The sequence below is a fragment of the Bombus fervidus genome, chromosome 5, assembly GCF_041682495.2.
Source record: "Bombus fervidus isolate BK054 chromosome 5, iyBomFerv1, whole genome shotgun sequence".
In the NCBI taxonomy this organism is placed as follows: domain Eukaryota; kingdom Metazoa; phylum Arthropoda; class Insecta; order Hymenoptera; family Apidae; genus Bombus; species Bombus fervidus.
This window is the reverse complement of record NC_091521.1, coordinates 14,921,876-14,934,057: the sequence shown is the minus strand read 5'-3', so window position 1 is coordinate 14,934,057 and position 12,182 is coordinate 14,921,876. Positions and strand designations below refer to the sequence as shown.

Sequence of the window (12,182 nt, the reverse complement as noted above, 5' to 3'; positions counted from 1 at the left end):
TACAACTCATATATTAATCACGGATAATTTGATAACAGTTAGTACGCAAATTATAATTATATATTAATAAATATATATTGAGTTTTTATCTTGTGTTAAAATGGACAATAAGAAATAAGAGACAGTGTCAACGAACACGTGGTTATATACAATTGTCTGTAAATCTAAACGAGTTTTAAATTTGTATAATAGATTATATATTACTCTTTGCAAGACAAATCTTTGAGTCATGGAAGAGAATTCGCATTTTTCCCATAAAATTTACAAAAATGATCCCTTATTATTTAAGAGTTACGTTGGTAAAGAAGTGAACATTTCAACTGAAGATAATAACACGATTTCTGGTATTGTTTATACGGTTGATCCGGTATCAGAAAGGTTAGAAAATCTTTCATATAATATTTTAACTCCTCGGTATTATTTATATATATATTCATAAATAATTTATAAATTGTTTTGCAGTATTGTACTCCTACAAGGCTGCCAACAAAATAATTTAAAAATTGTATTTGGTCATGCGATAAAAAATATAGAGATCTCTCCAAATCAATTATGCGAATTACCACAATTGTTTATGAACGCGCCAACAAGTATTCTTCGATCGACAGTAGAGAAGCGAAAAAGTGCTGTAATAAAATTATTGCAAGAAAATAGATTCCCCGTAAAAGAACAGAACGATATTTTAACAATAGAAAATGTACTTTCAATAAAACCACCGTATGAGCCCGCAGATTGCATTTGCGATAATAGCATTATCTTGGGAAGAATTCAAAATCTTCTTTCCCGTATACAAATTTGATGTACCGACGTTTGCTAACAATATTTTACTTCTTCTTTAATTAATTAATGAAATAATAGTATTATATTAATAAGAATAATACAAATAGTATTTAAAAAATTGCTTTATTTTTTTTAATTTGAATTATATTTCTTTTTTTACCATAAAATATTTTATTTTTCGCACGTATCATATCGTCTAAAATAAAGTTTCGCTTAATATACATAAATCAATCGCAGATGAAAGTGTTTCATTTACAATTGAATTCAATTTTAATATAGATACGTAATATTAATTTCATTTCTTACGTTATTTTAAATTTATATCATTAAGTTGCATTCTTTTCAATTTAAATATAAAACATGATTATATTATATAAATTAAGTCGAAATGACAATTTCTTAGAAAATATTTGCAATTATGGTGAAATGAAATATATGTTGTTGCTTTTTAAAAAGTATATAATTCAGTTAATGCTTTAAATAGAAAAATGATATTAAAAAGTTTGTGCAGCTATTCTGATAATGTGCAATTCTTTACAAAATCAAATACTTAATCATATGATATTATATAGTTCTAAAAATAAAAAAAATATATGAAATTATCACTTCTAAAAACGTGCGCTCTTTTGCAGAAAATAAAGTATAAAATGCTTTATTTTCTTTTTTGGATATGACGCTCGCCTTAAAAGAAGAAATGCAGACTGGAAAGAAAGCTATAAAACTATTTAAAACGTTATTAAAAAAAATAAATTTTTAATCGTAGTATCGTAGTATAAATTTGTATAATATTTAAGTGAGAAAAAACATTATATTTTGTCATCTTAAATTTAAACCCTCTTGCTGTAATAACCGGAGATAATTTATCATTTGCGATAAACTCAAAGTATTATTTCCGGTATTTGTTGCGCATAGATGTGTATCTTTTGCATTAAATATGTCAAGTACTTACCTTAACTGTTCGTTGCGTATATGTATTTGCGTGTATGCGTCAACTTTCCTAAACATATAATGGAAAGTAAAAAAATTTACAAAGCTCTATGCTGTTGCATACCTCATAATACTAAGGTATTTGCCATAGCAATAGGGATTAAATTTTGATGTAAAAGCTTGATATGAAGTAAATGCAATTTCGGTAGTGCGGTGTAGAATTCATCAAAGAGCTTCCAAATATCTTTAGTAAAATCTTGGTTCGATCTTTTCTCTTCTTTTAGAAAAATATCGAACTTCTAACTTTTCTATTTTACTCGGGAAGGAAGAACTACTTTGAGTAAATTTCATCTGTTAGAACTACCTTGTGAATCTAGGATTTCTGGCATATCACAGCCACCGATATGTGCATATGCCTCTACGAGCTTCGTGCACGTAAAATAACGGGCCAATTGAACTCTGACGCACTCTTGGCTTCTCCGTAATATTTTGTAATTCGTTGTACATAGTGCGAAAAATCTTTAAAAATACTCGACACTTTCTTCGTTCATGTGAAATTTCCAACGATATACGAAAAAGAGGAAGAAGAAGCAGTTTCTTCTAAAATAATGGATTATTAATTTATGATGTCATAATTGATAGCGACACACACGCACACACATATGTGTGTGTGTGTGTATTCTTTCGTTATTTGTGATTTAATTAAGAGGTACAGTGTGGGCATCAATGGAAAAGCGTATAAAAGAATGCGTATAGAGTTCTTTCAAGGCAGTGTTTCTCCATAGAAATACGAGGAGCTTCTTTGGAGCAAAGTGAACATCCTAGAGAGTCTATTTTCTACATAGCAGGTCATTCGGTCTCTCCATCGGAATAATATTCAATAGGCGCTGGATCGCGAATTTTACGAGAATATCTTAAACCCAAGGAATCTGCAAGACTCTCAATATGTGACAATACCTAGATGAAGAAAAAAAAATGAAAATCTCAATTAGAAATAATACTCGTGTTCAAGAAAGAGGAAAAAGAGAAGATAGACTAGTAAAAAAATGTATATACTTACATAATCTAGTTGTTGTTTAGTGTGTGCAGCAGAAAGACAAAATCGTATTCTGCCTTCCATTAATGGAGTTGCTGGAAATCCAACACCTACTGCAGCTATGTTATACGTAGTTAACGTTCGCACGACTGCACTGTTAATTGGAAGCATAATTACAATTTGATTTTCAATTTGTTTCATCTCCTCACACTATAATCTTGGACACATACCCTATTTTAGAAAACAGGTAAACTAACATAGGTACAACAGGCGAGTCTTCGTTTCCATAAATAATAACTCCAATCTGATTAAGTCTGCGCCTAAAGTACCTAGTATTTCTTGCTAATTGTTTCGTTCTTCTTTTTCCATCGTCTGTACCATCTTCACCGGTAATTATTTTCATCGAAGTTATGATTTGCTGTGCTATTGGTGGAGACATGGCTACTGCGTAAGTATGCGCGTGACTGTATATCCTTAAATAGTTTATTAATGACTAGAATTATAGAAACATCATTATTACCATCAATTTTTGATATCAAGAAGGGACATTATATTCATAATTATGAGAATATTCCTAAAAAATCTGTTCACCTTTGTTCCAGCAATATAACCTCCAGCAGATCCAAAACTTTTTGTAAAAGTACCCATTAGTATGTCCACCTCTCTTGGATCAATTTCATAATAATCGCAAACTCCTCTTCCACGTTTACCTAATGCACCAGTGCTATGAGCCTCATCCAAATAAAGATATGCCTGTTATATTCAATTACACTTTAATATTCCAGATACATTGTAGTGGAGTTACATATGTGTAAAAAAATATACACACTTTGTACTTTTTCTTGAGTTGCAAAATCTCAGGTAAATGTACAATAGAACCTTCCATGGAATAAACGCCTTCCACTACAATTACTATTTTTTTCCAAGGTTCTCCAGAATCTGGTTGGCCAAAAACTATTGCAGTTTTTAAGCATTTTTCTAAATGCTTCATGTCTATAACAATACAAAATTGAACATTTTAGACAAGTAATATATCGGAGTTTACCGATATGTCGATTCACTATTTTACAAACTTACTATTATGCTTAAACACTCTCACAGTAGCACCGGATAGCCTCAGCCCAAGTATCAACGAAGCATGATTTTTTTCATCACTTAGTACTAAACAACCTTTGCTTACTAACGAGGGCAAATTAAGAGCATTTGTTGCAAAACCCATTCCAAAAACAATGGCATCCTCCACACCCAAAAATCTAGCCGTCAGTTGCTCTAATTCTTCGTGAATTGGCATGTTTCCTAAATATAAAAAAACATATATATGTTTTTATTGTATAGTAAAAATTTATAACTAAACCGAGAAAAATTCATTACCGAGTTCAAGGCGACTACTGCAACTAGCACAGCCAAATTTCTTCAAAGTTTCAATACTTTGATCAGCACATTTACCATTTGCTTCCGCGAAGCCCAAGTAATTATACGATCCTAAATTTATACATTCTGATGTCGTTCCTGTAAACCTAAATAAAAAAATAGCAAATATAAAATAATGATATGATTTAATATAGATACAATATTAAGATATAGTGAAACTACAATTTTTTATTTGCTATTTTGTTATTTTATTTACACACACACAGACACACACACACACACATTTAATGAATTCATTCGATAAAAATTTATATTGAATCGAATTAAGCAGAATTCCTAAATAAAAGGTGGGAGAAGACTGAAATGGAAATGATCTTGAAAATTAGATGATATTAATAAAAAACGATGAAGCTGATCAAAGTCCATTGAATTTGATTTCCAAGTTATAAATCTGCTTTCTCGTTCACTAGTCGTCAAATCCCCTTGAGTTCTTCATTACATTTAATCAAGGCGAATGTCTGCCTTCCTGTACCTTCAATCGAGTTACGATTTTCGAATCCGTACATTTCACATTGATGTTACCTCAAATTCATTTCAAAATTGAATGAACAATAATCACATTGAAATTAATAGAGTTTACGTATAATAACAAGAAAAATGACTAAGATAAGAATTAATACATAAAATATTCATACCAGTACGAATTACAGATTGTATTCATGATGAAATCTTATTTAATGTCAGATTCAATAAATATTAATCACAGAATTTTGTGTTAAAGCTGACGAAATATTTTTAGACTTTTCGCTAACTTACTGAAACGTCCATCCATAATCTTTCGTTATTCTATCCTTAAGTGTAACTGTCGCACCTGGAACAGAACATATGGGCCTGTTCCAACAATCCCTTACTCTTCTATAAACGTATCGAAGATAAAATTCTTCAAAATGTTCGTACAGTGCTGCATAACCCTGAAACAAAGGAGAGATTTGGAATCACTTGGAATCTTATTCCTTCGTTGAAAGTAATCTACCATAGACAAATGAATAGTCTTAATTGCGGAGAAAATTAGAATTATTTTCCTTTGACTTATTTAAAAATTAATTCTATAAAAAAGCAAATTAAAAAATACAAAATAAGAAATAAAAAGAAAATTATAACACCTTGTAATGTAATGATCAATTTTTAAATATTATTTTTAATCATATTGAACGCTACTATGATTTGAATATTTACGTAAAACGAATTACTTATTTTACGTGGAGACAGCCTAATTTTTTATAAGGTTTAGATACATCTATAAAAAAAAATATCTTTGTTAAAACAGAAAAGAGATCTATAGCTGTAAAGTACATATAAGTACAAAGATTCAATTACGAGTTAAATTAAATAAATTATTTCGTAAAGATTACAATGTGTAAAGTGATAATAATTTTAAACAATCCTTCTAACATGAGATGAAATTTCAAATTCATCCTTTTGAATATTTCAAGACTGGATAATGGATTATTGGCCAGACAGCTTTACAATACACTTGGCTATATAGCATTGCGCAGAACTATTCTCGCAAGTAGTACACTACAGTACTTATAGGGTGTCCCAAAATAAGTGATTCAACATAGAAAGAATAGAATAATAGATTTTAACATGTCTGTATCAACGTAACTTGACGAATGAATTTCAATTTAAAACGTCTCTCATGGATCACACATCTTTTTCTTTTCTTCTTTTTGTTTTTTTGTTTTTTTTTTCTTTGAAACAGCCTATACAAGTTGTATAATGATCTTTGTCTTTATAAAAATATCTTTTGTCTTTGTAAGCCTTTTGTAAAAGTCTTTGTAAAAGTATACTTAATAAATATATTTAATAATAAAAATAATTCTTCGAATGCTATATAGAAATTATGATTTATATATAAATTACGACAATTTTCTTAAACATAATGGAAAGAGAGGAAGAAATTTTTTCTCTAAAACAGAAGGAAAAAGCAAATTCTCCATCCTCTTCTGCATTAATATCAAATATCAAATAGAAGAATGTTAATTTACTAGATCTAGATCTTTCGATGAATACGTATATTTACGATACGTGTATTTATGATTCAACTCGAGATTAGATATCAAATCTTGTATTTTATTTCCGAGTTTCCCCTCTCAGCTTAATAAAGGCATTATCGAACATTTGTTCAAACATCGCAGAAAAATTCGATTAAATAAAATAGTTCATTTAAAAAATTTTAACGACATTAAAGAATTTTCATACTTTTTTAGAAACACATTATCGTGATGGATTTTTCCTTTGCGGAATCGAATTTTTAATTAATTATTTTCGTCAATCAATAATCCACTTTTATAATCATCGATAATTTACTTTTATAAGCTTTTGATTGTTTTTAAGAAAATACTTTGTCATCGTCGGAAATCCTTTTCATTTTGCGGTGATAAAACGAATATCATGCATTAAAAATTGCTTAAAGGAAACCGTAACACATCGTGAATGATTATTTCGATCATCTGTTCCATTTGAAAGAAATTACGAGCACGAACGTTTCACGGTTACTGATTGTTTTATATTGCGATCAATCGAATCTCTTTAGTGAGCAATCGTAATTCAAATCGAATGGAATCGATTCCACTTCTCTTTCATGCGATTCTCTTTCTCGATTACTTTCATTTTCGGCTCGATCATTACTTTTTAGTTTCTTTTCTTCTGTTTTCCATTGAGTCCCTTGTTGCTTGTACGTGGTTATTCGCATCCATTTTTCTTGATCCTAGACTTTCAAATCACAAAATCATTCGTCCATTAACTTCATCTCTCGAACTAGGTCAAATATACGCACACACACATATATATATATATATATGTAATCATTATTGTCGTAGATCAGGACTATAGAAAAAATGTATTTTATATTATGTAAGAATATACCGAAGTGTAATAAACTCTCTTTTTTGTATTATAAAAATTGTTCTTGTGATTCCGATTTTTGTAAAGGATTTTTGTAATACATCTATTATTCTAATACACTGTTTATTCAAGACAATAACTTCATTTATGTTTTGTAATAACATTGCGCTTACATGACTTTTATAAATTATTTCTCACTGCGTGATTCTTAATGACGTAAGAAAATTTTTTATTCTATTAAAACTTGTTATTGCAATCTTACCTCTCTATTGTGTTCTTGCGCGACTTTAGGGATGAAAAGCAATTGGTTTATAAAACCCAAAAACATAAGGATACAGAACCCTAGGTGCGTTAACACAGCAGTGATGAACGGTATCCTCTCGAACGACTCCTTTGATCTTGGTTTCACTGGCTCTGCCCTCGTGTTATTTTCTGGGAACTAAATACGGTTTTCAATACATTTTCATTGATAATTAGACCGCGAATGTTTTATGGGAAATTCATGTTTCTATGAACATGACTACAGAGAGGGGGAGAGAGAGAGAGAAACAATCATAAAGTATTTTAAAACATTAACAGCACCAAGTACTACAAATTATATAGACTGTGACTATTATTAAAAACATAGAAAGCATACACGATACTTTTAAAAACAAAATTAAGGAGAAATTTAATCATACTATAAAAAGAAAATCTTGATTTCCATAAATGCATAAAAATCCGCAATTTATAATTAACAGTTCGTTAATTTATAACCGACACGCGTAACAATTGAATTGCGTTCTACAAAAAAGAAGACGACTCTTATATCTTTTTAAAGCATTATACGCTGACTTGTGTTACTATTTAATCGTTTATCAGCATCGAACGATCTAGTGTCATGTAAAATTCATTCGGAAGTAACATGGACACGTAAAGACAGAATATAAACGAACCTTAAGCTGTCATGGTTATTACAGATAAGTTGTCGCGGTAGATAAATCGATCTCTCGAAAAGATATCGCTGATTGCGTTATGTTTTTTTTTTTTTTATTCCTGGAAGTAGCAACTCGAAAATACAAACGGCAGAGTACGAATTCTATGATTTCGAGAGATTCCATGATAGATTGAATTATTCCGAAAAAAAAGTAAGATAATTAATCGATAAGTAGCGAGCTTTATTCGTAATTAAAAACACTTTTAGAGTTGAAAAAAAAGACATTGATAACTTCTTATATTAATCTTTTTAAGGAACAGTCGTATGTATATAGATTAGTACCGTGTACGCTGGAATTGAAACTTGAAATGATAACTTAAAAATTACGTTAATGTTCCGACTAACGATTCTTTTTCAATAATAAAATTAAGCAGTTATTTGGGATAAGGGTGTATCCGTTAAAATCATGTTTCATGATATTCAATGGTGAAACTTTCTTTTGTATGTAGAATTGCGATATTTACGAGAGCCTATGAAATCAATAATACGTAAACTTCATCCATAGTATACGATAGAATGACACTAAAACGATGAGCATTTTACTTGCAGCAAAAAATGATAAAAATTAAAAAAAAAAATGCTTTTGTATGCTTTTTTTGCAAATATAAAGTATCTTCATTACATTGCTACATTGAAAGTAATTATATGTTTATACGTGTACGATATCTTATTAAACGAATAATTAAGTACATATAAACTAACAAAGACAGATATGAACAATTTTTAATATGTTTATTAAATAGAAAATAAATATGAAAAAAAAGATTACATTTGCAGCTTAATTTGATGTCAAATTACATCAATAACGGAAAAGATATTTATAAAGTTATTTTTATGTGTTAAAATTTAATTTACGATAATGTTTTGTAACTTTATAGCGTTAACTTTGTACACATAAACATCTATAAGTTATGTAGACAAAACTAATGCGTCATTGATTTTGTACACGAATTCGCAACGCATTACTCATTAATCTTATCGATGTTATTAAAAATGCAAAAGATAGAATTTGAAAAATAGATTTTTACTTAGAAATATTAAGTTAAAAATTACTAAAAGAAACTATCTGGAGAAACGCCCATAATTCGAAAAGCACCTCAATTGCAAGGGTATAAAGACTGATACTGATAATAGGTACATAATATTTGCGCATGTGCATATTGAAATGAAAATTTAAGATAACACTTTACAATTATATAGTCTTTTAGATTGTATTTGGCATTTTATTGAGCTTCGTGTCTACTCATTCCATAATATATATTTTTTATAATGCTTGTATATAAATCTCTTTCAGAAAATTATAAGAATTGGAGCAATTAACATTAAAAATTATTAGAATAGTAATTCAATTGATAAAATAGACATACTTTTTCAAATTGTTGATCTTAGCAATTAATATTGTTATTTTTTTAAGGCTATCTTGTTAAACGTTCGAATTTCGAGGTTAGTTTCGAAGAAATTTTGTTTACCGATGAAACATGTGATAAAAAATTAATATTTCTACTTCTTTATTTATCATTATTTTACAGCAAATGACTCAGGTTTTTTCTTGTATAATTAAAGGTCACGAATTGATAATTGCAAATGTTTCCATGTCAATTGCCATTGCACGATAATCAAAATTTACAAACTTTCGAGAGTAACCACTGTAACAAAATTTTTACCAGCATTGCGGGAATGTAGAAAATTTCCAATTCTTCGAGAAATTCGTATTGGTAATTTCGTTTCTTACATTACGATTTTTTAACAAGAATTAGGTTAGGAATACGCCGAACACGTCAATGATTAAATCAATTATACTGTTAATAATAATTATATGTATATTTTAAATGAAATAATTACTTTGGAAAATGTGGAGCGAAATATTGAGAAAACCTGTCGATCATTATCGTCGTCATCTACGTACAATATTTATTTCTAGATTGCGGATTTTTATTCTAATTCGTATCTTTATGAACACAATTAAAAAAAATGGTACCTAAAAAACGTTTGTCGCCTTTTAAACATTATTACGTATCCTGTAGTAATATACTGTGTACTCTGTACATTTTTGTACATTTATGTTTCTCAAAAATATACAAAATATCCGCGATCTGCTTATTATTCTATATAGTGTGTCTAATGCACAAAAAATTTAAATTATTATATTGGAAAAGTTTATGAAATTTCATTTATCATTTTCTGATTAAAAAGACAGATATAAGATAGCATTGTTAAAGTTATTATCTTAGAAAGGTAAAGTTATTTCTGAGAAAGTATTTACCATATGAATAATTATTATTCAACGAAAAATTAATCTTGCGTTAAAACTAGCTTCTCTTATCACAATTTATTACAGCTGACCCAAGCAATGGTACAAAGTAACGGTCAAGTTGTTTCGTTTTCCTAGAATGTAATTGATGCAATTCCCGCCTAATGTTATAGTTACGATGTTAAAAGAATCATGCGATAGTCGAGGATAAACACTAGCATAAGAAAACATTGTTTTGATATGTATCTGAATAAAGAAATAAAACGTTTTTTAGTTTAAATAAAGAAAATTAGTCAAATGCGAGTTCAATAACAATTGCAACGTGAACCACAATACCGTATTAACATCGCACAAAAACGAGGTTGTTTTAAATCGAAATTTCTTGAATTGAAAATTGCTCGATATACATTGCAACTAATCGAATCACAATCAAAACATGTTTCGCTTGTTTCTATAGCAAATCTCAGTTTTAATTTTTACGTACTTTTCTTCATTAACTTTAATATTAATGTTCAACATTCAATCGACAAATATTGACTAGTGACCTTAACATAAAGTTCGTTTATTACACGGAATTTAATTTGATTGAAAATTAAAATATCTGACACAAAACTCAACTATTCCATAGATTGCACTAATATCCAATCGAGTTTTAATTGTCGGAAAGTTTATTGCATATTCCCGAATTATCAAGTAAAACTAATACGCGTGACACGATGACGATCTAACCTGTACACGTCCATTGGTTTGTAAACCAGCATGACCGTTAGATAAGATGTCTTCGTAAAAGGTTAATCCGTTTCTGCTTATTTTCTGCTCCTGTTCATTTAGCTTTCTCCTGGTGATAGCCTGCGTCGCCATTTTGTAAAGGGCGAATCTTTCACTAAGTATCGTAGAACCGGAGGGAGTACAGAGTGAGAGGAAAGAGAGAAAGAGGAAAAGAGAGAGAGTAAATACGTCAACACCGTACGGAGGACAGGCAAAGACTGACGATCAAGCCATGCGTCACAATATTAATCGCGCATGTGCACTGATTGTACTGAGTCGGCTGACTCTGTGACCGCGATATCTGCGATTTGCACAGAAATACAGAGATAACGCAGAGATATACGGACACGCGCATGCGCAGGCAAGACGAATTAGACTAATTACTTTTAGGATTAGTACAATTGAGAATAGTAATAATTAAACTAATGTGCGTGTTGATCAAAATTAACTCACCTTCTTTTCACGGTTGTCAATAGTAAAGCTATATACTGGATATACATATATATTTATGTGTTTCTAATTTATAATCAAGAATTATAGAAAGACGGTGTACCTCACGCATATACTGAATTGGGAGTATAATTCCAGCAAAAACAGAAATAAATATTTGATATAAGGTTATTGTAATATTATCGTAAAAACTACCTTATTTGTTTTATGTCCCTATTTGAAACTTCAATGATGTATATTTGTTGTTTTGACTTTTATAAGAAAACATTTTTTATGAAATATTTACAAAATTGATTTTCTCTTTAATATATGTTTAAAAATATTATTATTCGTCGTTATATGTACTTACATATAACCGCGATTTTAACGCAGGATACCGGCTGTGCACATGCGTACTAGTGCTTCGCGCATATACAATATATATATACATATACATATATGTATATGATTAAACCTGCAACAACTTATAGGTAGTTAATGAAATGTCTATACATGAGTAAGACAATTGTTAGTATTTTACTATTTGAAAAATGTGATGTATGTTAATAAAGGATAGAAATGTTAGAATAACTCTCATATAAAGGAGTATAAGTTTCTTCATTCTTAAATTGTCATATATTATTGCGATAAAAAAATATTGAGATAATATTGAATGTGTATTCTAAAAAATTTCATTTAACATATACACTTATATACTCTGTTTTATTAGTAAATAT

At 29.3% G+C, this 12,182-nt stretch overlaps 2 protein-coding genes across 2 annotated transcripts; one reads left to right on the top strand and one right to left on the bottom strand.

Moving 5' to 3' along the window:
- The first annotated feature begins 229 nt into the window (after positions 1-229).
- Positions 230-901, top strand: LOC139987608 (gem-associated protein 6). Its single transcript, XM_072004049.1, has 2 exons — positions 230-378; positions 463-901. The coding sequence occupies exons 1-2, from the start codon at positions 230-232 to the stop codon at positions 797-799; spliced, it is 486 nt and encodes a 161-aa protein (XP_071860150.1). The 3' UTR covers positions 800-901.
- Positions 887-11,288, bottom strand: Lace (serine palmitoyltransferase long chain base subunit). Its single transcript, XM_072004043.1, has 10 exons — positions 10,978-11,288; positions 7,284-7,460; positions 4,931-5,085; positions 4,115-4,260; positions 3,821-4,039; positions 3,573-3,736; positions 3,335-3,496; positions 2,974-3,236; positions 2,768-2,897; positions 887-2,664 (listed from the first exon to the last, which is right to left on the bottom strand). The coding sequence occupies exons 1-10, from the start codon at positions 11,107-11,109 to the stop codon at positions 2,557-2,559; spliced, it is 1,656 nt and encodes a 551-aa protein (XP_071860144.1). The 5' UTR covers positions 11,110-11,288; the 3' UTR covers positions 887-2,556.
- Positions 11,289-12,182: the final 894 nt, after the last annotated feature.

Bases quoted from the DNA above. Each gene is read 5' to 3' on its own strand.
- Lace (XM_072004043.1), bottom strand. From the start codon at position 11,109: ATGGCGACGCAGGCTATCACCAGGAGAAAGCTAAATGAACAGGAGCAG. The intron at 7,461-10,977 runs GTTAGATCGTCA...AACCGTATTTAG, and splicing joins AAACCAATGGACGTGTACAG to TTCCCAGAAAATAACACGAG. The intron at 2,665-2,767 runs GTAAGTATATAC...TTCTTCATCTAG, and splicing joins CTAAACAACAACTAGATTAT to GTATTGTCACATATTGAGAG.
- LOC139987608 (XM_072004049.1), top strand. From the start codon at position 230: ATGGAAGAGAATTCGCATTTTTCCCATAAAATTTACAAAAATGATCCC. The intron at 379-462 runs GTTAGAAAATCT...ATTGTTTTGCAG, and splicing joins GTTGATCCGGTATCAGAAAG to TATTGTACTCCTACAAGGCT.